The sequence below is a fragment of the Vigna umbellata genome, chromosome 1, assembly GCF_029865625.1.
Source record: "Vigna umbellata cultivar VRB3 chromosome 1, Vumbellata_1.0, whole genome shotgun sequence".
In the NCBI taxonomy this organism is placed as follows: Eukaryota; Viridiplantae; Streptophyta; class Magnoliopsida; order Fabales; family Fabaceae; genus Vigna; species Vigna umbellata.
Window position 1 is genome coordinate 16,344,112 of NC_142165.1, and position 21,415 is coordinate 16,365,526.

At 32.1% G+C, this 21,415-nt stretch overlaps 5 protein-coding genes across 9 annotated transcripts; 4 read left to right on the top strand and 1 right to left on the bottom strand.

Moving 5' to 3' along the window:
* The first annotated feature begins 1,611 nt into the window (after positions 1-1,611).
* LOC124837535 (peroxidase 9) lies at positions 1,612-3,323 on the top strand. Its single transcript, XM_047312926.2, has 4 exons — positions 1,612-2,106; positions 2,186-2,377; positions 2,514-2,679; positions 2,750-3,323. Exons 1-4 carry the CDS (start codon positions 1,846-1,848, stop codon positions 3,160-3,162), a joined length of 1,032 nt encoding a protein of 343 aa, XP_047168882.1. The 5' UTR covers positions 1,612-1,845; the 3' UTR covers positions 3,163-3,323.
* A 158-nt stretch (positions 3,324-3,481) lies between these two features.
* LOC124837544 (uncharacterized) lies at positions 3,482-8,240 on the top strand. The gene is made up of 6 exons (XM_047312946.2): positions 3,482-3,994; positions 5,052-5,323; positions 5,409-5,563; positions 6,668-6,930; positions 7,239-7,301; positions 7,778-8,240. Exons 1-6 carry the CDS (start codon positions 3,614-3,616, stop codon positions 8,015-8,017), a joined length of 1,374 nt encoding a protein of 457 aa, XP_047168902.1. The 5' UTR covers positions 3,482-3,613; the 3' UTR covers positions 8,018-8,240.
* Positions 8,241-10,069: 1,829 nt separating this feature from the next.
* LOC124837539 (26S proteasome regulatory subunit S10B homolog B-like) lies at positions 10,070-13,563 on the top strand. Of its 3 annotated transcripts, none has more exons than XM_088097888.1 (11): positions 10,070-10,268; positions 10,431-10,550; positions 11,195-11,331; positions 11,482-11,643; positions 11,816-11,902; positions 11,993-12,079; positions 12,159-12,296; positions 12,511-12,702; positions 12,797-12,895; positions 13,007-13,114; positions 13,322-13,563. In XM_088097888.1, the coding sequence occupies exons 1-10, from the start codon at positions 10,169-10,171 to the stop codon at positions 13,079-13,081; spliced, it is 1,197 nt and encodes a 398-aa protein (XP_087954014.1). In that variant the 5' UTR covers positions 10,070-10,168; the 3' UTR covers positions 13,082-13,114; positions 13,322-13,563. The 3 variants fall into 3 exon arrangements, 2 of the variants coding, with proteins under 2 accessions (XP_087954014.1, XP_087954007.1); XR_015781791.1 differs by having other exon boundaries at positions 10,071-10,268; positions 13,007-13,150; XM_088097881.1 differs by lacking the exon at positions 13,322-13,563 and having other exon boundaries at positions 10,071-10,268; positions 13,007-13,309.
* A 949-nt stretch (positions 13,564-14,512) lies between these two features.
* LOC124837540 (uncharacterized) lies at positions 14,513-16,685 on the bottom strand. Its single transcript, XM_047312940.2, has 6 exons — positions 16,534-16,685; positions 16,169-16,396; positions 15,899-16,039; positions 15,431-15,550; positions 15,002-15,097; positions 14,513-14,908 (listed from the first exon to the last, which is right to left on the bottom strand). The coding sequence occupies exons 1-6, from the start codon at positions 16,558-16,560 to the stop codon at positions 14,792-14,794; spliced, it is 729 nt and encodes a 242-aa protein (XP_047168896.1). The 5' UTR covers positions 16,561-16,685; the 3' UTR covers positions 14,513-14,791.
* Positions 16,686-17,341: 656 nt separating this feature from the next.
* Positions 17,342-20,817, top strand: LOC124837543 (uncharacterized). Of its 3 annotated transcripts, none has more exons than XR_015781798.1 (8): positions 17,342-17,845; positions 18,089-18,167; positions 18,270-18,348; positions 18,467-18,506; positions 18,599-18,733; positions 18,960-19,097; positions 19,395-19,543; positions 20,338-20,475. XR_015781798.1 is itself a non-coding variant. In XM_047312945.2 (8 exons), the coding sequence occupies exons 1-8, from the start codon at positions 17,502-17,504 to the stop codon at positions 20,609-20,611; spliced, it is 1,005 nt and encodes a 334-aa protein (XP_047168901.1). In that variant the 5' UTR covers positions 17,370-17,501; the 3' UTR covers positions 20,612-20,817. The 3 variants fall into 3 exon arrangements, 2 of the variants coding, with proteins under 2 accessions (XP_047168899.1, XP_047168901.1); XM_047312945.2 differs by lacking the exon at positions 19,395-19,543 and having other exon boundaries at positions 17,370-17,668; positions 17,753-17,845; positions 20,338-20,817; XM_047312943.2 differs by lacking the exon at positions 19,395-19,543 and having other exon boundaries at positions 17,363-17,845; positions 20,338-20,817.
* The last annotated feature ends 598 nt before the right edge of the window (positions 20,818-21,415 follow it).

A 21,415-nucleotide genomic window follows, 5' to 3' on the forward strand; every position in this document is an offset into this window, starting at 1 on the left:
CACCTTATATGTGTGGCACAACTGTTCTTCTGGAAAAGGGGAAAGGATGCGTCTCTAGTGAGAGTCTAAGATGCGGAGAGACAATCTTCATTTTACTATCATATGTAGATAAATAGTTCAAATTTGTTATAATTTATTTGGAAAATGACACTTGAACAACCATTTTTGACAACATTTAGACACGCGCACACGTGTCAAAATCTGAGTGGTCCATTTTCATTTAATTTTTCCAATTGGACCACTCAGATTTTGACACGTGTGCGCGTGTCTAAATGTTGTCAAAAATGGTTGTTCAAGTATCATTTTCCAATTTATTTTGATCGTGTGAAAACAAACTATGCAGTCTCTTGGAAGTCATAGACGAAAAAGAAAAGCGTTATGAGGTATTCAGTTAAGCAATGCGCGTATGAAGTCATAACAGATTATGTTAAAGAATCATATTCGTCTTTTTCTTTTATTGTATAAGAACGACAAATAGAAGAAAAAGAGAAAAAACCGAACACAGCAATAATCTGTCCGTAACGCGGTGCCGTGAAGACAGATGTTTTCATGTTTCAGTTTTTCAACACATTCAACGACCTTTTCATATCATCTCCATGCAACACCTCTTATTCTTCTTCACCTTTAATAAACAAATCTAATCTAATACCCTTATTTCAATTTGATCAAATAGTATTATATATTTTACTATTTTTGTTATTTGACTTTATATAATATATATATATATATATATATATATATATATATATATATATATACATATATATATATATATAATTATTTTACTGCATTGAAGAATCCATGTCAACTAACTATTTTACACTAGTAGAAAGACATGTCTTTTTTTATGGTAGATAATTAATTTAATTTAAAACTAATTAAATTTAGATAACCAAAGTAAATATTAAAATAATCATTTTAATTTTGAAATAGTTAAATTTAATTTAATGGATAAAATTAGTAAGGTAATTGTTTTGGTTTAAAAATAGTATATTAAATGATAAAACTGAAAATAAATTGTTAAATTCAAATTAACGCTTACTTAAAGGTAAAAGTGATAAGTTAATTATTTTAGTTTAAAAAATAATTATTAAAGGATAAAAATGAAAAAAAAAGTTATGTACACCAAAAGAAAAAAAAAACTCCTCATATAGATGTTGATTTTAAACGAATGAATTACATTTAAATTTATATTTTAATATGATACTACAGTTAGTCCTAATGAGATTAATTAGGTGTTTCGACTATAATTGTTAAAATTAATTTCTTATTTTACAAATTTAACTAATTGTAAAAAAATAACATGGATAAGCTCTGACAAAGTTGTAATAAATTATTTTTTAGGTGATAATGTATGTCTGATAAACTTTTCTTAAATATATCCTGACTGAAAGTCGTAACTTTCTGATATAGGATATTACTTTATACAACATTTTTTAGGGACCTGAATCAAGTCTTCGTATGTTAATATATCTATTTTTCTGCAACATACAGAACAGTATGGAGTTCCATTTCCAGATCGATGTAGCTTATATATTTACGTCAGATAACATGAAAATACAAAAATAAAATGAATTCTGCACTGTTTTGATTTGGTCCAGGAGCAGATAATACCAGAACCACTGTCAAAACTAAACAATGCGTCATCAGAAGCAGTGCAATCTCACAGCAACATATGCATTGTTGAAACAGTCAAAGGCTTGGTTTCCCACATTACATGATTTGGTAAAAAGATTGGGTGGTTCGAAATTTGAGTAGTATATATGTCACAGTAGCCTATCCAATAGAACACACACAATCACCAAAATTAGCAAGCTCTCAAATTCAGTTCCTATACTTGTCACCATGACTTTCATCAAGCTCACTCTTCTTGCAATGATAATAGCCTTTTTCTCTGTTAAACTCTCCTGGGCTCACCCTGGCTTTCGTTTCGGCCGGGGTGGTCATCATGGAGGAATATCTTTTGGCCTTTCACCTCAATTCTATCAGTTTTCTTGCCCCCAAGCTAACGACATTGTCATGTCAGTGTTGGAGAAGGCCATTGCAAAAGACATGAGAATGGCTGCTTCTCTACTTCGACTTCACTTTCACGATTGCTTTGTACAGGTGAACTTATATTGCATTTCTCTAAATAAGAACAAAATCAAGAAAATTCTTACTGTTAATCCTTTGTATTGTATGGCAGGGCTGCGATGCATCAATTTTGTTGGATGATAGCAGAACAATAGTCAGCGAAAAAAATTCTGGACCTAACAAAAACTCTGTCCGAGGTTTCGAAGTGATTGATGAAATCAAGTCTAGGTTGGAAGAAGCATGTCCTCAGACTGTGTCCTGTGCAGACATTCTTGCTCTTGCTGCTAGGGGCTCCACTGTTCTTGTAAGTGAACACACTTCACTCGTACTGAGCCAACTCAGAATAATACATTGTACATACCATAAAAAAGAACATGTTATTAACATTCTTATACATGAGAAATATGAGATTGTGAAACTTGTTTGATTCTTTAAAACAGAGTGGAGGACCTAACTGGGAACTCCCATTAGGGAGAAGAGACTCAAAAACAGCAAGCCTAAGCGGGTCAAACAAAAACATTCCTCCACCAAACGCCACCATTGAAACTCTGATAACATTTTTCAAGCGTCAGGGGCTTGATGAAGTAGACCTTGTTGCCCTCTCAGGTGGAACTTCAACCTTTCATCCATATCCATGCTATGTGTTTTATTATGATGGACTGATATTTTAACGTAGGTGCACATACCATTGGGGTGGCAAGATGTGCCACATTCAAGCAGAGACTATACAACCAAAAGGGAAACAACGAACCAGATGAGAATCTAGAAAAATCCTTTTACTTTGATTTGAAGACAATGTGCCCAAAATCAGGAGGTGACAACTTCATTTCTCCCTTGGACTTTGGCTCCCCAAGAATGTTTGATAATACATATTTCAAACTCATTCTCAGGGGGAAAGGACTTCTTAACTCAGACGAAGTGCTTCTTGTGGGAAATGTTAAGGAAACTCGTAAGCTGGTCAAGAAATATGCAGAAGATGAGAGCCTCTTCTTTGAGCAATTTTCCACCTCCATGATCAAGATGGGCAACCTTCGTCCTCTCACTGGATTCAATGGTCAAGTTAGGAAAAACTGTCGCAGAGTTAATTAACGAAGTTCCATATATATATATAGTTATGTCTGTGTGACTCGTTAATAAGCGTTATAGTGTTACCTTCTGAGGAAAAAGGAGAAAGAATTTGAAAATGTTTGATGTTTGGTTGTTATTAATTACTTAATTAAGAGGGTTTAAGTGTGTTGTTCCTAAGTTAATTTGATGAGCTGTATTTATTTGATATATATTTTAAAAATAAAATAATGATTAAAAGTAAACTTTTATATTTAAAAAAATAACGAAGAATAATAATAAATGTAAAAAATTTGTGTAAAATTAAAATATCATTTCTTTTTTCGTTAAGTTCTGAATCTCTCATTTTGATCAAAATCCGAATCTGAATAAAAAATGAGAGATAGGTAGCAGAGAAAAGCGAAGCTTATAGGATAATGGTAAGTGTAGAAGAGTAAGAAAAGGATAAACAATAGTGAAGCATTTGCAAGCGTTGATGGCAATGCGGAGCAAGAAATGCGTGCTAACAATTCTCGCGCTCTTCGCTCTCTCCACTCTCATTCTCCTCTTCATCCGAACCTCTTCCGATTCCTGCAACACCGCGCTTCTTCAGCTTGGGTATTTGGAACCTTCTCAGACTCGGATCGAGTCCTCATCGGAAGCGAACTCCAATCCTCTCCGATTCATGAAGTCGAAGCTCGTTCTCATGGTTTCGCACGAACTCTCTCTCTCCGGCGGACCTCTCTTGCTCATGGAACTAGCGTTTCTGCTGCGCGCCGCCGGATCTGACGTCGTTTGGACCACCATTCAGAGGCCTCCGCAAACCGACGATGTCGTCTATGCTCTGGAGAACAAAATGCTCGATAGAGGAGTGCAGGTACTGTACTTCTCAAACAACAAAACTTATTAGTTACGTCTTTTTTTCTTCTTACAAATAGTCTTGTAATTTGATGTAATATTCAATTTATACCTCTAGTACGCCAATTTGATCGAATTAAAACGCTAATTAGAAGACGTTAACGAGTTTTGCTTGTTATGTATAACTTCAGATTCGTTAGTTATTGTGTTGATAATATTTAATGTAAATATTTATTGTTCAGTTAATTAGGTCAAGTTTCAATTCTAATCAGACAAGACTAAAAATATGGTGAAAATTTATTTGTACAACCAAAAGAAGAAAAAACACGAGAGTGGATAAATTATTATTTGTTTTGGAATGACGGTTATCTCAATCTTCACGTCTTAAATAATCCAATTTTGGTAATTCTGTATTATAATTTTAAAATTTAACCATGTGTCGTACATGAAGAATAGTTGAGAGCGTGAACCTAAGTAGTGTGACTCTATCTACTATTTTTTTAAGAAATGTATGAGATGTAAGGAATAATGTGATGAGAAAGAGATAGACGCAACATTATTGTATACATTGTTGAATGGTTTTGTTTCGTTTACATTTGTCTGGATCTGTCGTCCTTCGTTGCTATGCTCCGATCGACCAACTCTTCAAGTAATCCTTCGCGATTGTTGGTTGACCTGCAAAGACACTCCGACGTTCAAGTTAGATATGTTTCATAAAGAGGTCTATATTTTATTAGGATAGAAGAAGATGATTGTACCTCACATCAATTGTATTATTTATAGAGTTTGTGCAATCAAGTCTATTGATTAGTTATCAGTGCAGTATAATTTTAGGGAATCAAACCCAATAGTGAATAATTAATACCGTATTTTGTAGAGCGTAAGGTAATCTGACCTATTAATACTTGATAATTGCCCATGAATGACCATTAACTCCGATCGATATATTTCATATAGTACAGGTTTTTTTTGCAGCAGCAACATTTACAAAATATATAAGAATTTAAGCCTAAGTTTCTGTTTTTGTTGTTGCGATAAGTGTTTTTGTGTGCATAGTGAGTCGTGACTGGTGACAGGTGCTGGATGGAAAAGATGAGAAGGGCGTGGACACAGCATGTAAGGCTGACTTGGTGATTTTGAATACAGCTGTGGCTGGGAAGTGGCTTGATGCTGTTCTCAAAGAGAAAGTTTCGGAGGTTCTTCCAAAGGTTTTGTGGTGGATTCATGAAATGCGAGGGCATTATTTCAAAGTGGAGTATGTTAAGCACCTCCCTTTTGTTGCAGGTGCCATGATCGATTCTTATACAACTGCTGAATACTGGAAGAATAGGACTAGGGAGAAATTACGGTATGTTTACAACTTTGTTATAGATTCATGTGTCGACTATGGTACTTTCTGTTTTATATGTTGTTAACTTGGTCCAATGATGTAGGATTAAAATGCCAGAAACTTATGTTGTGCATCTTGGAAATAGCAAGGAGCTTATGGAGGTTGCGGAAGATAGTGTGGCCAAGAGGGTTCTTCGAGAACATGTTCGAGAATCTCTGGGAGTGAGGAATGATGACCTACTTTTTGCCATCATAAATAGTATGATCCTACTCTGGTTCAAATATTTACATGCTTTTTTTTTACTGTAATTCTGCTTCAATTATTTATAAAAGATGTGGAAGCTAAGCTATTTCATGGAGCTTCGAACTTCTGCACATTTAAACCTTACTCATGCTTAGCTGAACACCGTGATAGTTTCTTGGCATTTATAAGGAAGAGCTCTAAAATTAATAATTTTCTTGATTTCCATAATTGTGTTTCTGATAGTTTTTTTGTCAGTTGCCTTTAGCTGTATTTGTCTTGCGGATTGATCCATTATATTTTCACGTCGAACTCAGTTTTGCTCATTGCTGCATGGATTAAGATAGCTAACCACAGTCATAACTGTTTCCTACGGGTACATGTATGTGAAGTAAGAGAGAGTGAGATTGGCAATATAAGAATGTAGTAGGGGTAACAAAGGAGATTGAGGTGATTCCAATTGTTCTTTTTTTTTTCTTCATTTAATTTAATACATTACAAAATAAACATAAATTGTTGTAGGATTCTTCCAGAGCTTTTCCAGCAATCTGGTGGAGTGAGATTAATTATGTACTTTTTGCCACCGTATAGTATCATCTCTTCCCTCTGTGTTTAGTTACCACCCATATGCACTTAATATGCCAATTTAGTTCACTATATTTGATTTTGTCACATCTAACTCATTCTTCTCTCCTAGCAATTAGCAAGTGCGTGACTTTTACAACCTAATTTCCTTTGTTGTGGAAGGGAACAGGGAGGAACTGATTGACGCTAACGGAGAGCTTAGCAATATTTGTTCTGTAATAACTTGACCTTTTACAACTGTTTGTCAAATTTGGTTTTTCTCATTGCATATGAATTAGGATGGCAAACCATTGTCATGATCATTCCCAATGTGGAGTGAGAAAGCATGGGATTAGTGATAGTCGAGGGTTAGTTTAGGGTATGAAAGGAGATTATGGTGATTTCACAGGTTATCTATATTTAATATATTACAAAATAAATACAAATAGTTGTAGAGCATGCTAAATTAATCTCCCCTCTGATTTATACCCTGCCATTCATTTTGGAGATTATTTTTACCATTATATAATTTTGAGCTTCAGGATGATATAATTGCAGGTGTTTCACGTGGTAAAGGGCAGGATTTATTTCTTGGAGCCTTTTATGAATGTTTGCTGCTCATCAAGGAGAAGAAACTGCAAGTGCCATCTTTGCATGCTGTAGTTGTAGGGAGTGATATGCATGCCCACACGAAGCTTGAAACAGAATTGCGCCAGTTTGTCATGGAGAAAAAAATCCAGGACCGTGTTCACTTTGTTAACAAAACATTGGCAGTGGCTCCTTACCTGGCTTCTATTGATGTTCTTGTTCAGAATTCTCAGGTATCTTTTAATATACCCTGTTATGTTGAGTATGAAACAGAATTTGTTCACTCTATTGTTTTTGCTAATTTCTCCTGAACCACCTATAAGTGTTCTACACTTAGCAAGACCCTTTTTTAAAAAGATTTGTTTTCAGCTTCCATGTAAGTCTTAATGCTAAGAAGGTCCTAGTCTTGTTTAAGTTTAATGCTTAACACTTCTGGAAAACAAGAATAAGTTTTGCATTGTTACTATAGTAGCTTTATGATTTTGTTATCCAACTTCATGAAATATTATGTTATTTCTAAATCTGTTTCTCTTTATATTAGGGTAGGGGAGAATGTTTTGGGAGGATAACCATTGAAGCAATGGCATTTCGCTTGCCTGTACTTGTAAGTATAATTTTCCTTGTCAATACTTATTTCCTTCTATATATTTTTTGGTTATAATTCCTGTAGTAACGTCCAATATGCTATATATACTACTGTGCTTTCTTTGCTCATTTTTCTCTTAAATATATCCGATGTTACTGTATTATTGATTTCACTATTTCAAGTTTCATTAGTCTTTGTACTTCTTATTCATACATTTAAGTTACTTATTTTATTTTTTCAAATTTTACCGTCCCTCTCTTTTCAACTTTTTCTTGTAATGATTTTCCCAAGATTATTTAAAGAAGAGCTGAGAAGTGTTTTAGGGGTTTTGCAAATTGTGTCAAAAAAAATTCTATACAGGTCTCTGTGTACTTCTATATTTTACACATGTTTAGGAATATAGTTTAGTACCTTTTAACAATTTAATTAGGGTCTGGTAAGTTCATTAATGAGAGTAGAAACTTTGACATTTTTATCTTTAACAATAATCCCAGGGAACTACAGCTGGGGGCACCATGGAGATTGTGGTGAATGGGACAACTGGTTTGCTGCACCCTATTGGAAAAGCAGGTGTGACACCTCTTGCAAAAAACATGATGAATTTGGCAACTAATGTTGAGAAGAGGCTCACTATGGGAAAGAAAGGATATGAGAGAGTGAAGGAGAGGTTTCTAGAGCCTCATATGTCACAGAGAATTGCATTGGTTCTGAAGGATGTGCTACGGAAAGGGTAACCACAATTAAATCAACCAGCTTAGGCATTTTTTCTGTTCTAAAATTGTAAATTCTATAGGATGGAGAGAATGTCATGACAAGAGTGAATTGTATACCATTGTTCCTCATTTCATATGTAGCATATGCTGTAAGAAACTGTCTATTTATAGGCTTTTGATACACATCTACACATTATATTCTTTAATTTTCTATATCAATTGTTCAGATTATTTATTGGTTTTATCCTTCAGTAATTACTCAGAAGAAAAAAAAGAACTGGATCCATTATTTTCCTAGTTTTGGATATTTCTTGTCTGGAAAGGCACCTTTCCATAAACTCACATAATAATTATAATTTTAAAAAAATTAAATATTATTTCATTGTCAAGTTCAGATAATGTGACTAAACTTTTTTTATTCAAATAATTCACAAAAAAAAATATATTATAGTACTGTAGAAGTAAATTTTTACAATATAAAAGTTCGTTTTCTTTTCCCCTTTACATAAAAGCCATCTTTCAGTAATATATCTTTGTTACAGTAGATAAAATCTCATTTATGATCTCACCGCAACATTCTTTATTAGAATTTAATTACAATATATAGTGACAGAGAGGGGAATGCTCCTCCCACACAAAGAGGAAGTCTGTCTACCATACATAATAGTCCTATTGAATTAACAGTTATTAATATATGTACTTATTTAAATTATTAAAATATCTCTACTTTGTTAAATAATCTAAAAAAACCATATGAACTATTTAATTTTTTATTTCTTTTATAATTAATAATTTTAGTTGTTATTTCTATATAATTATTTTTTTAAAATTTAATATTATGAACAAAAAAGTGTTATGTATAGCTCTAACTTTTAATATTTAATAATATAATATTTTATTTATTATAATTTAAAAAAAAATTATTTAATTAACATTCGAAGTAGGAAAGAAGTTTTGCAAACAAAATTTTAAAGATATTCTTATAAAGTAAATTTTGTAAACAAGTTAGTCTAATATCAAGATTGGAATAATATAAAGAGCAATAACATAATAAGATAATAATTGTTTTAGTGGATAACTTTATATTGATACCAATATAACTGTTTTTTGAAATTTTATTATTATTATATTATATTTTAAAGTAAATAAATAAAGGAAGTTATTAATATAAGGTAACAAGTTTTGATAACTTATTTAATTAACATGAGTGGTAAAGATTCTTAATTAATTTTAGTTGATAATTGATAGTAAATATTTTTCAAATACTTAATTACAATAACTAACGTTTTATATTATTTTATATACATAATTATATATTACATATAATATATACAAGCCTTATATAAAAAATTAGGGTTAAATATGTTTTTAGTCCCTAAACTATTGTTCGTTTCTGGTTTTCGTCCCTCTTTCAAAATAAGGTACAATTTGATCCTCATTCTTTTTAAAATTTTAGTTTTAGTCCTCGAAAACTAACACCGTTAAAAATGTGGTAGTTTTCGAGGTTAGTTTTTGAGGACTAAAACCAAAGTTTCGAGGACTAAAACTAGAGTTTCGAAAAGAACGAGGACCTAATAGTTTAGGGACTAAAAACATATTTAACCCAAAAAATTAATTAAAAATAAAAGTCAATAATATAATAAAAAATTTCAATCTTTTAAAGATTTTATAACAAAATGAATTTTAATAAATTGCACAAAAACTTTTATCTAAAAAAATAATTTTATATAATATATACAAGTCTTGTATAAAAAATTAATTAAAAATAAAAGTCAATAATATAATAAAAATTTCCAATCTTTTAAAGATTTTACAAGAAAAATGAATTTTAATAAATTGCACAAAACTTTTATGTAAAAAAATAATTGTGTGTAATGTATACAAGCCCTGTATAAAAAATTAATAAAAAATAAAAGTCAATAATATTATAACATTTTCCAATCTTTTAAAGATTTTATAAGAAAATGAATTTTATAAATTGCATTTTATGTAAAATAATCTATAACAAATGAATAAAATCATTTTTTTTAAGATAACTTGAATTGCAATAAAACAGACTTGGGGACCAAGATATTAGGGCTAAAGGAAAATAGTTCGCATACACAACAGAGTTTGTCATTTTCAATCCCTTTTTCTGATTTCAGATTTTGGTTATAGCGAGTAACACTAACAATGACCGATACTGAAGACGCCACACGACGCCGTAACGCGGTTACGGAGTACCGAAAGAAACTTCTTCAACACAAGGAATTGGAATCCAGAGTGCGATCGGGTTAGTTTTTTCTCAATCCAACTTTCACTCTCTTTCGATTCTGAATTGCTTCGTAATGGTTTCATTTACCTACTTTTTATTCGTGATGATGTTATGCTCCGATTGATTAGGATTTAGTTATTGTGAATTTTGACGAGTTTGACTTTGCAATGTTAATTGCAGTGAGAGAGAATTTGCGAGCTTCAAGAAAGGAGTTCAACAAAACAGAAGATGATTTGAAGTCTCTTCAAAGCGTTGGACAGATCATTGGCGAGGTTCTCAGACCTCTCGACAATGAACGCCGTACTGAGTCTATCCCTTTTCTTCATTTTGTATTTTGAATCTTCATTTTGTATTTTGAATGATATTTTTCGTAATGTATTCTAATATATATTGAGATTATGAACACAAACTTATGTTTTACTCTATATGTGAAAACCTAAGCCTATTCATTCTGGATGATAATATATAATCTATACTTAATTGCACAATTTATTCTCCCCTATCATCAAATTTTGAATTTTACCCCTGAATTCATTTGTGCGTTTTGTAGTATTTTTTTAAGTAATGCATTATACTATGTAATGACTTTATGGGTCACATAAAAGAACACACCATCCTAGAGTTTAAAAAATCTGATGCAACTTTGTTTGTTTACAACTTTTTTTGAATCAGTGTCCGTGTGCCACCCTTTTTCTTTTTCAGCAAAAAAACTTTTTCTTCATGACACATTGGCACACTATTAAACAATTAAAAAACATGAACAGTAAAACTTGTGAAATGATGATAATTGAGGGCTAAAATCTGTAATTTGACCTGTTGTCTAATAATCTAATTAGTTGATCGAGCTGAACTGATACACTATCTCCCATGGTATTTTGTTTGGTTGATGTGTACTTAAACCTATGTTGATTTTTATTTTAGTTGTTCTTTCTGTTATCTCTCAGTGATAGTTAAGGCAAGCAGTGGACCTAGGTATGTAGTTGGTTGCCGCAGTAAAGTAGATAAGGAAAAACTGACTGCTGGTACCAGAGTGGTTCTTGATATGACAACACTAACCATAATGCGGGCTCTTCCACGTGAGGTAAGGTTTTGTGGTTTATGTTTCTTTTGGGTATTATTTGATATAGTGAATGTGAAGCTTGTGTTCTTTGGGCTATCTGGTTTAGTTTTCTTCTAAAAATTATCTGCTAGTTTTATATTCCTGATGATCAATATGGATGTGAGTTGATAGGTTGATCCGGTAGTTTACAATATGCTGCATGAGGATCCCGGTAATATCAGTTATTCCGCAGTTGGTGGTTTATCTGATCAGATAAGAGAATTGAGGGAATCAATTGAACTACCTCTGATGAACCCTGAGCTCTTCCTTAGAGTCGGAATAAAACCTCCTAAGGTGATTACTTTTCACTGTATTACTATGTCTGTGTCTGTGACCTCTGATATGTGTTTTGGAAGTGTTGTCACCTAAGTTTCAATCTAAAAGTTTTTTAGTGGTAATTTACTTTGATGAGCCATGATATTTAATTTTGAATCTGATTAGCATCTTCTTAATTATTGTTTCCCAGGGTGTTCTCCTTTACGGTCCTCCTGGTACTGGTAAAACATTGTTAGCTAGGGCAATTGCTAGTAATATAGATGCTAACTTCTTGAAGGTTAGAATTGTTTCTTTTCTTAACTCCTTTGTGTTTTCGGGTTTCCTTTAATCTTAAATATAATGTACCTTACCCTCCATACTGTTGTAGGTTGTTTCAAGTGCAATAATTGATAAGTACATTGGAGAAAGTGCCAGGTTAATTAGAGAGATGTTTGGTTATGCACGAGATCATCAGGTAGATTCTTGAATGAAGTTTCTTATTTGTTCATATAATAATTGGAAGGTAGTTCTTACTCTCCATTTTGTTTGTTAAGCCTTGCATCATTTTTATGGATGAGATCGATGCCATTGGTGGCCGTCGTTTCAGTGAGGGAACAAGTGCTGATCGTGAGATTCAGAGAACACTAATGGAGTTGCTTAATCAACTCGATGGGTTTGATCAACTTGGGAAGGTATATCTTGCTTTTTATCCTTATTTAGTCATTTTGAACATGCTTATTTCATTTATGTCAGATATAATTCACATAAAATGTGAAGTATAGCAACCTTGCAATTAATGTGTCTTCTTTATATTGCGATGTTTTCTCACTAAAAATGATTGTTCTGGTGAATTCTTATGTTGGGTTGACAACAATTACAACATTGCTGTCTCAATGGATGTTGTAGGTTAAAATGATAATGGCAACAAACCGTCCCGACGTACTGGATCCTGCTCTTCTGCGTCCTGGAAGATTGGATAGAAAAATAGAGATTCCATTGCCAAATGAACAATCTAGGATGGAAATTCTGAAGATTCATGCTGCTGGGATAGCTAAGCATGGTGAAATAGATTATGAAGCCGTTGTGAAGCTTGCTGAGGTGAGTTCAGTTCGGATTAATTTTGTTGATAATTGCAACTAATTTTGTTGATAATTGCAGCATGTTGATGTATTTTTTATTGCAAATTGCTCAGGGCTTCAATGGAGCTGATCTTCGAAATGTGTGCACGGAAGCTGGAATGGCAGCAATTCGTGCAGAACGTGATTATGTGATCCATGAAGATTTTATGAAGGTGAGTTCTTTTACTCTGACGAAAGCTATTTTTCTGTCTATTTATCAGGCTCAAGGGTTAGCCCTCATCACTCTCTGGAACAATAACTTGACTAATTTCTTTGGTGCGCAGGCTGTTAGAAAACTGAATGATGCAAAGAAACTTGAATCCAGTGCTCCCTACAGTGCTGATTTTGGCAAAGACTAGACTATTATGAAATTCTTATTCATGAATATCTAGGCAGTACATCTTGACTCAAATTCTTCGTGCAATTAGGTTTTGAATTGAATTATTTTTTGTTTTCTTTTAGATCATGCTCTACATTATTTGTATCACTGATCTTTGAATTGGTTCCTCTCCCCATTTATTGTTGAAGATCCTTATTGAGTGAAATTCTGTTCCAATCTTGATCAATAAATCTGATTTGATGCTTAATTGCTGTGACAGGTTATGTACTACTAATTACGGCCAGCAACAATCTAATAGTGAGTTGGAATTTAGTTTCTCTTCAATCCAGCTAGCTAAGCTCTTTTTTATAGTTATTATACTAATTTGAGGCGTTGGTGATCTGAGTGTTGCGTTGTGAACTCTACCTTCCGTGTAAACACTAGTGGAAAAAAAATTATTTTCCGTCTTTTCTTTATATTATGGTGACATTTTTATATATATGAATATTTTTTTGCACCTTAGTTGAAATTTTAATGGATGTAGAAAGTGGTTTGTTAAGCATGTTAAAATATCAATTGATGTAAATAACTTCAAAGGCTAGCTTAATGCAGTGATACTCATAATGTTCCAACCTTCATAATCTTCCAAGCTACATTGCCAAATCTCGATTTACCGATGGAATTATATACTGATCCATTTTGAAAGAAACGGTTTTCATGATTCTTGGGTGCGCGTTTTATAACACAACTTCAACTTTTTCAAATTTTTTTTTTTTAAATTTTAGTAAGTATTGTTTTAATTTTTTTTTCTTATTAAAATCATTCTACACCCTCATAATTATTAAATTATAATTTTTATTATTACAATAGTTATATTAAAATTAAAAAAATTAAAATAAAAATAGTAATAATGAAAATAAGAAAAACAAAAATAATAAAAATAAAAAGAAAAATAATAATATAAAATCTAATTTAATATATTTAAATATATTAAATTATATTAAATATTAAATTAAATTAAATAATTATTAAATTTTAAATAACAAACAAAATATTAAAAAAAATTGTGGATTTTGAAATCCATGATAATGGATTTAAATTCGATTAACAATTTTTTTTAAAATTTTGTTTTTTTATTTATAATTTAATAATTATTTATTTTAATTTAAAATTTTAATATTATTTCATATATTTTCGTATTTTAATAATTATTAAAAAATAATTTATATTATTATAATAATTATATAAACAAATAAAAATAAAAGTAGTAAGCATTTTAAGAAATCTGATAAATCTTTTTATTGAATTTCAAAATTTGATAGTTTTTTCATCAAATTTTAAAATTTAGTGTTGGATTTCGAAATTTAATGAAAATTAAATTAGATTTTGAAATCAATGAAGTATTTTTCTTGCGAGATATAATAAGCATTTTAGAAAAATTGAAAGTGGAGGCTAAAAGATTAGAAGGTGCTAGTGTAAAAAGTAAAGCATTTACATTTTAAATTAACGTGGATTCTAACCAATATAAAAGGTCCATACAGTAGGGAAACCAAATTTCTCCACCATAAAATGTGAAAGTATAGAATTGAATTGATACAGCACTCAAAAAGCTTAAAAATTACCTCAGAGTGAACTGGAAAAGAATCGATGTTTTACCAAACATGCATTTATTAGACCGTACCATACTTTTGTACCTTCTCACACCCCTCAGTACATAATTTAAATTGCAATTGCCAGTCGGTAGTCCTTTTTATGTTGCTGTTGTTGACTCCTTTTTCTTAGGCTCCTTGCTTAATTTCCGTTTTATCATTCTAACAATCTTGAAGAACCAGAATGCACTTACCAGCTGCAAACCCAATCCCATAGCCTGTAACAATGGAAGGAATTAAACAAAGGTGACTGTAGTTACCTAGAAAACAGAAAAAAAAAATGGTTTCTCAAAAGAAAAAACAGCCTATACCTTTATGAGAAGTGGATAGTCAGCAGATAAAGTCATGTAAGTGATACACGGTCCCACCAACATCCTAGCAAAAGTAAATATGGCAGCAAACAGAATCTGTGCAATTGTGTGAAACTCAGCTTCAACACATTTTATGTCAATGTTTGATTAACAAAACCATAAGATCCATTTCAAAACATAGTGAGTGATTTTGTTATTCAGCTATAACTTGTCATAATATAGATACAGGAAAATTCCTCAACATTTGAAGGTTTGTGTTATATGTCTGAACATTGATACGATCTTTAGTTTAACTTTGAAGCATTATAAATATGGTTTGACATCATATAATTCAATCTAATGTTGATACATATCACATAGTAGGTTGACCATATTAATCAAATGTACTTTCAGAAGTGAAATATTTGGCATGACTATCATTTTACTTACATCAGCAGCCAAATTAAGGGGGGTATCTCTGTAACCAAGCTCTTTCAGAAGCTCCCTCAAATGCAAACATGGACTTGATATTTCTGTTATCCATATTGTCGCCACCATTTCTGAGCCACACTGTACACAGATATGGCAAAAAATCACTAGCTAATCATGAAACAGCCATAGTCACAACAAAAATGTTTCTGAAATTGAGGTAAATGAACAATACTGACAAATTGAGAAACAACTACTCGAAAATTTATTACCAATCCAGATGACCATATATTAATACTTTCTTTTTTCTAAAAGATTAGAAGGAGATAAGTTTGTGAAAAAGACAATGAGCAAAGCACACTTCTATTTATGAATGATTACATGAAGAAGATTTATTTCTGAGAAACTCAACAAACATTGTTTAATGTTTAACAGTGGAAACAACAATACATTCCAAAACTAGGAGAAATCACTTGAGCTTTTGATTACCTTTTGATAGAAAAGACCTGCTCCAATTCCAACAATGCTTACCAAATGGTGGACAGTGTTGTCTAGATTGACACTCTCACCAAAGTGACAACAAGCAAGATCATAAATCAGATAAGAAAGGCTCACTGCCAGAACTTGCATCTGTTCAGAAAACAGTTCAAACTTTCTACCTTAATGCCAATTCTAAAAAACAATGAAAAACACCCAAATCCATGTAAATAAATAATGAGGTTTCCCTCAAAAGGGTATGGCATGCAGTTAATCCTGTACCTGTTGGGGTGAAGATTTTGACCCCACACTACATATTGGACACCTCCAATCTTCAATAGAGAGCCAAGCCAATGTCACTGCTAAAGTTGCATGGAGAGTGGACACAAGGCGGTTGCAGAAATCAAAAGAGCGTTTGGGGAATACTCTTCTCAGTATAACAAATGCTGATGTCCATGAAACAACTCCAACAACAACTGTTTCTGTAACATACTTTTCCATTTCTCCACACTGCAAAATATGTCTTCACAATTCAAGTTTCTGCAACTGCATCGTTACTACTTCAATTGGCAAAAAAAAAGTGTACTTTCTGTTGAATTCAATACACACACATATGCACACAGAGTTATATGATTCAGATTGCAAACCTGTAACGACGATTCTGTGAAAGACATTAATTTGAGAGGATCCTTTGAAATATGATGTTGCTTTCATAACATAACTGCCACCAGAAATATGGATGAAGCAATGGAGTGGGGTTAGAACTTTGGAATTATCAGGAAATTATTCAACTACCACATTTATTATTATATGTTTGCATGAACAGATTGATAAATGAAACATGCAACTATGAACTACACAACCGTAAATAAATATCAATGAAACATGAGTCCAATAATATAAGAGATTAATACTATTTTTCATCAAAAAATCTTAAGATTATGAATTAATCCGATCCTTTACTTTTTTATTTCTATCTAATAGAACTTGGACTCAATTTTACTGTTTTCATATCCTTTTCAACCTACTTTTTCTGTTCTTTAACTAATATTTCAAGAATTATTGAGTAACTTTTTAATTAACTTAAAAACCAATTAATTATACTTACGTTTAAATTTGAAAAATATAAGTGCAATTACAACAGAAGGAAAGGGGACCATGCATATATGAACAGAATTGGGGTTTGGTGATTATGGCACTGTTCTTTTTGGCTAACAGACAAAAATCATTAGTAAAGCATGATTTAAGATGGCTGCAAATACATACATTATGAAAGTGTTGATAATTATTTTATTAATATATATACACTGATACAAAAATGTTTTGAACTTTTTATTATTATTAATTTATTTTCATTTATATATTATTTGTATTCCTACTTATTTTAGTTATATTTTTTCATGAAAAATTACTATATCATTGTCATCATTATATAAATGTTTATTATGAAAAATTATTTGTAATTTTATTGTAAGATTTTAAGTTTTTACTTTCATGTTTATTATCTATCAAAAGTGTGTGCTATTGCATCTGGAGATTTAGTTCTACCACTTCCCTGTAACAGTGTAAAGAGAGTGTGGTTTTGGATGATTTTTGTTGAACCTTTGATTTTGCCATGGAAATAGCTTTATCGATTCCTCTCCAACGTTGCCATGCTCATGATCATGTTGGGACAAGTTTTGGTTCGATATCCCCAACGTTGTCTGAAAAACGCAGCATGTTCATTATCGGTATGGGATTCGTGGGGCAATCACTTGCACGAAAACTGCACAACCAAGGATGGTTAGTTGCATTACATTCTCTTCCCTTCAGTATTTACAATTCTCGCTTCAAAATTTGTCTCATCGAATCAATGATTATTGGTAGGGTCGTGTCTGGGACTTGTACAACCCACGTGAAGAAGCAGCAGCTCCAGAACATGGGGTTTCATGTTCACCTTTTCGATGCAAACAACCCCGAGTGAGTCAGCTGGTAATTTTGCTTTCAATTTTGCATTTTATCTCGGAACAATCACTAATAGTTATATGGGTGTTAATTGGATTTGATGTCTGAATTGAGAACTATAAAGGGCACATTTGTGTTTTAGTTGGCAAGACGATTTCATGGTAAATAATTTCTTTGGGGAGTCGAACATGGATGTGTGAAATATGTTGTCAATCTGACTTAATGGATAAGACTTTTGCTGTTGTTTTTGTTCTGCAGTCTGGATATTCTAAGGCTACTGAAAAATTACACTCACGTTCTTGTTTCTGTGCCCCCTCTTGTTGGCATTGGTGATCCGGTATGATTTTACTGTAACTAACAATTGTTGTATGTGTATCACCATTCTGAGGATAATATCTGTAAACTTTCCACTTTTTTAATTATTTTTATTGATTTATAGATGCTCCAGCATGAAGAACTTTTCAGAAGGTCTTTAGTAAATTCAGATGTTCAGTGGCTGAGTTACTTGTCTTCAACTAGTGAGTCTACAATGAAATTAATGTTAAGGTTTAGTGGTTCTTAGCTGACATATGAACTGGGTTTAGACATTTTTTGTGTGTTGATTTCAGAGTGATGGAAAGACTTTCTATCTTGCAGGTGTTTATGGAGACTGTGCTGGTGAACTGGTGGATGAGGAGTAAGAGTATAACTCAATAAATCACTTGCTTTCCAAAATTTCTGAATCTTCTCCGTTAGTTGGTTCTTAGTGTGTGCATCATGTTGTGACAGTTATCCAACAAATCCAGAAAGTGAGTTGGCTAAATTAAGGTTAAGTTCCGAAGAAGGCTGGTCAAATGTGTCTCGTGATCTTGGGATCTCACCACTTTTATTTCGACTAGGAGGTATCTATGGCCCTGGTAGAAGGTACTTGCCTGTTCTCACTTCAATATTTCTATCATCAGTTTATTTGTAGGATCTGTAAAAGCCTAGAAATTTCTTGTCTAAGTTGGATGCCATGACAATCATTTCAAATATGTCATTCTAAGGATATACCAGTCAGTAAGTGTCACATCTCATATAAGATAAGAGTCACTTAACTGTCAATTTAGCATATATATTCCTTTGACATTGAACATTTCTTTTGTTTTAGTGCCATTGATACAATAATCAAGCAGAAACCAATGTCAGAAGGTCAGAAGAGGAGAAAACACCGAAAATACACATCCAGAGTACATGTTGATGACATCTGCCAGGCACTGATGGCTACTGTTGATGTACCTTCCCCCAGGTGAATTTTCTCTATAATTAACTTTCTGGTACATTTAACACCCTTGTGAAATGGTTCTAAGCTAACTAGCAAAAATTTCTAAGAGAAAAACAAAGTTGTAGGATTATCAAACAATATATTCTGCACTCTAGTTCAGCAGTAGTGGAAGGTTATGGCAATTACCTTAAAGAGCCTAAGTGGCTGGAGAAGCACAATTCTTGAATTTTAGCTTTATTTCAATGCCTTTATCATGTTATTTACTGTTGCAACTTTAAATGCAAAACAGATTAAATGTTTACCTTCTAAAATTACATGTAGGATATTCTCCCAAATAAAGCAACTATTATAAATACATACACTGATGAAGGAATTGACTGTGGCTGTTTATCTAATAAACACATCTTAAGTTGAAGATTTGTTAGAATTTTAGTGGTGAGCCTGCACACCATACCAACTACCGTTTAAAGGTACTTACGTTATGCCATTGCAAATACACAGTCGTAAATATTGGTTGTGTATGTTACTCACGATTTTAATAATTGGTCTGCATCCATAATTGTGGTTCCAATGTCAAAGTTTTGGTGGTTCATACAACCACAATTGTGACTTAACAGCAACGTCTGTTTGCTATTTTATGCAATATAAAAGTTTTTGATGAAAGAGAAACATAGCCTAACTACAATTGAAAACCATAACTAATTTTTCCTACGTTTTTTGTTTGCTGAGTCATACTATCGACCTTGACCAGAATAAAGTAGGCAAGAGCAACACTTAGTGCCTATGGGCACAAGGATAGCGTTTGATAGAAAATAATACGATAGACCTAAACAAATAATAAATCTTGTTAAGATAGCTTTTAGATATCATTTTAAGAAGAGAATTTCAAATCTAACTTAATTTTACAAATTGATTTGTAAGGTGAAGTTCACACTTACTTTTATACTGTAAATTTATCTTTTATCTCTAAAAGATACGAGATCACCAGCATAAATAGAATAAACAAAACATTGAAAGTGTAACAAGAATATCAATCCAAAATTCAAGAAAACATGCTATTAAATGGTAATATTAACAGTATAGAGAGAGAGACTGAAATTATGACAAATAGTTAAATTTAAGGACTTATTTGACGTCTCATATACTTGTTTAACATTTTCTATTTGTGACAACACCTACCACTTGCAGCAACTATAGTGATTGTTTATTGGGTCAATTGGTTTTATTGGTTGTGCTCATTGGGTCAATTTGCTCACCCTTTCAGAGAGGTTTACAATATCGTTGATGATGACCCTGCTCCGAGGGAAGAAGTATTTGAGTATGCAATGAAATTGGTGGAGGAAAAGTGGCCAGGGCTGAAGTTACAAAGTGTGGAGCAGAGTCAGAAAGAGTGGTCCAGTGTAAATCCAAAAGGTGACAAACGAGTGTGTAATGCCAGAATGAAGAAGGAACTAGGAGTACAACTACTTTTCCCTGATTACAAATCAGGATTGAAGAGTATAATTGACCAAATTCAGAGTCCATTCCACTGTCATTGACCAAATCTGGACCCTGATCATTACTGTAAAGTAGTGTCAATCTCTTATATGAGTTGAGTTCATAGTCATATTGATATAATTTCTTCCTAAAATGAACCACCTTAGGAAGAACCCATCAATTACTCACATCACTTCATGTTTGTTTCTCTGTGCAAATGCTATTGTACTGCTTCAAAATGAGAATCTTAAAATTAACACTTCTAAAAGTAGGATAAGTATGTCATCAAATCAATTGGTGTGATTATGCCACCGAACTAGTAATCTCAAATTAAGTTTTGATACAAGTGTTTGGGGTGAGAATTAATATATTTAGTTACAGTAATCTTATCTGGTTCAAATAGGTTTGTGTCTAATGCAAAATGCACTTGCCCTCTGAAAGAACAGGCAAAATAGTTACTAAAGCAACTTTGTTGAATAATGCCGGTAACTATTTGAAACCATTGCTCAAAATAGATTCCTTTTACTAGAGGTGGTTTTTCTAATTGTAGATAAACATGGAATACTGTATTTTTTTAAAATATCTAAAAATTAATTACTTATTTTTAATATTAAATAAAATAAACTAATATATTTACCTGATTAAAAAATGTTAAATATTTAAATATGGAATTTTAAAAATAATATTGGGTTACTGATTTAAAATTAGTAGAAGTACACTTATGTAATGGTTTAACTGGGTAAAATCATTTTCCTAAAATGAGATTATGATAACAAAAAAATAAAAATAAAAGAGAGGTATTATGAAATACCTCATTTAGTTTGAGGGTGTTTCTTCCTTTATCTATCTATCCATGTAGTGGCATT

Bases quoted from the DNA above. Each gene is read 5' to 3' on its own strand.
- LOC124837535 (XM_047312926.2), top strand. From the start codon at position 1,846: ATGACTTTCATCAAGCTCACTCTTCTTGCAATGATAATAGCCTTTTTC. The intron at 2,378-2,513 runs GTAAGTGAACAC...TCTTTAAAACAG, and splicing joins CTAGGGGCTCCACTGTTCTT to AGTGGAGGACCTAACTGGGA. The intron at 2,680-2,749 runs GTGGAACTTCAA...ATTTTAACGTAG, and splicing joins AGACCTTGTTGCCCTCTCAG to GTGCACATACCATTGGGGTG.
- LOC124837544 (XM_047312946.2), top strand. From the start codon at position 3,614: ATGGCAATGCGGAGCAAGAAATGCGTGCTAACAATTCTCGCGCTCTTC. The intron at 3,995-5,051 runs GTACTGTACTTC...GACTGGTGACAG, and splicing joins TGCTCGATAGAGGAGTGCAG to GTGCTGGATGGAAAAGATGA. The intron at 6,931-7,238 runs GTATCTTTTAAT...TCTTTATATTAG, and splicing joins TTCTTGTTCAGAATTCTCAG to GGTAGGGGAGAATGTTTTGG.
- LOC124837539 (XM_088097888.1), top strand. From the start codon at position 10,169: ATGACCGATACTGAAGACGCCACACGACGCCGTAACGCGGTTACGGAG. The intron at 12,080-12,158 runs GTAGATTCTTGA...TTGTTTGTTAAG, and splicing joins GTTATGCACGAGATCATCAG to CCTTGCATCATTTTTATGGA. The intron at 12,896-13,006 runs GTGAGTTCTTTT...TTTGGTGCGCAG, and splicing joins TCCATGAAGATTTTATGAAG to GCTGTTAGAAAACTGAATGA.
- LOC124837540 (XM_047312940.2), bottom strand. From the start codon at position 16,560: ATGTCTTTCACAGAATCGTCGTTACAG. The intron at 16,397-16,533 runs GTTTGCAATCTG...CATATTTTGCAG, and splicing joins TCACAGAATCGTCGTTACAG to TGTGGAGAAATGGAAAAGTA. The intron at 16,040-16,168 runs GTACAGGATTAA...TTTTCTGAACAG, and splicing joins CAAAATCTTCACCCCAACAG to ATGCAAGTTCTGGCAGTGAG.
- LOC124837543 (XM_047312943.2), top strand. From the start codon at position 17,502: ATGGAAATAGCTTTATCGATTCCTCTCCAACGTTGCCATGCTCATGAT. The intron at 18,507-18,598 runs GTAAGAGTATAA...ATGTTGTGACAG, and splicing joins GGTGAACTGGTGGATGAGGA to TTATCCAACAAATCCAGAAA. The intron at 18,734-18,959 runs GTACTTGCCTGT...CTTTTGTTTTAG, and splicing joins ATCTATGGCCCTGGTAGAAG to TGCCATTGATACAATAATCA.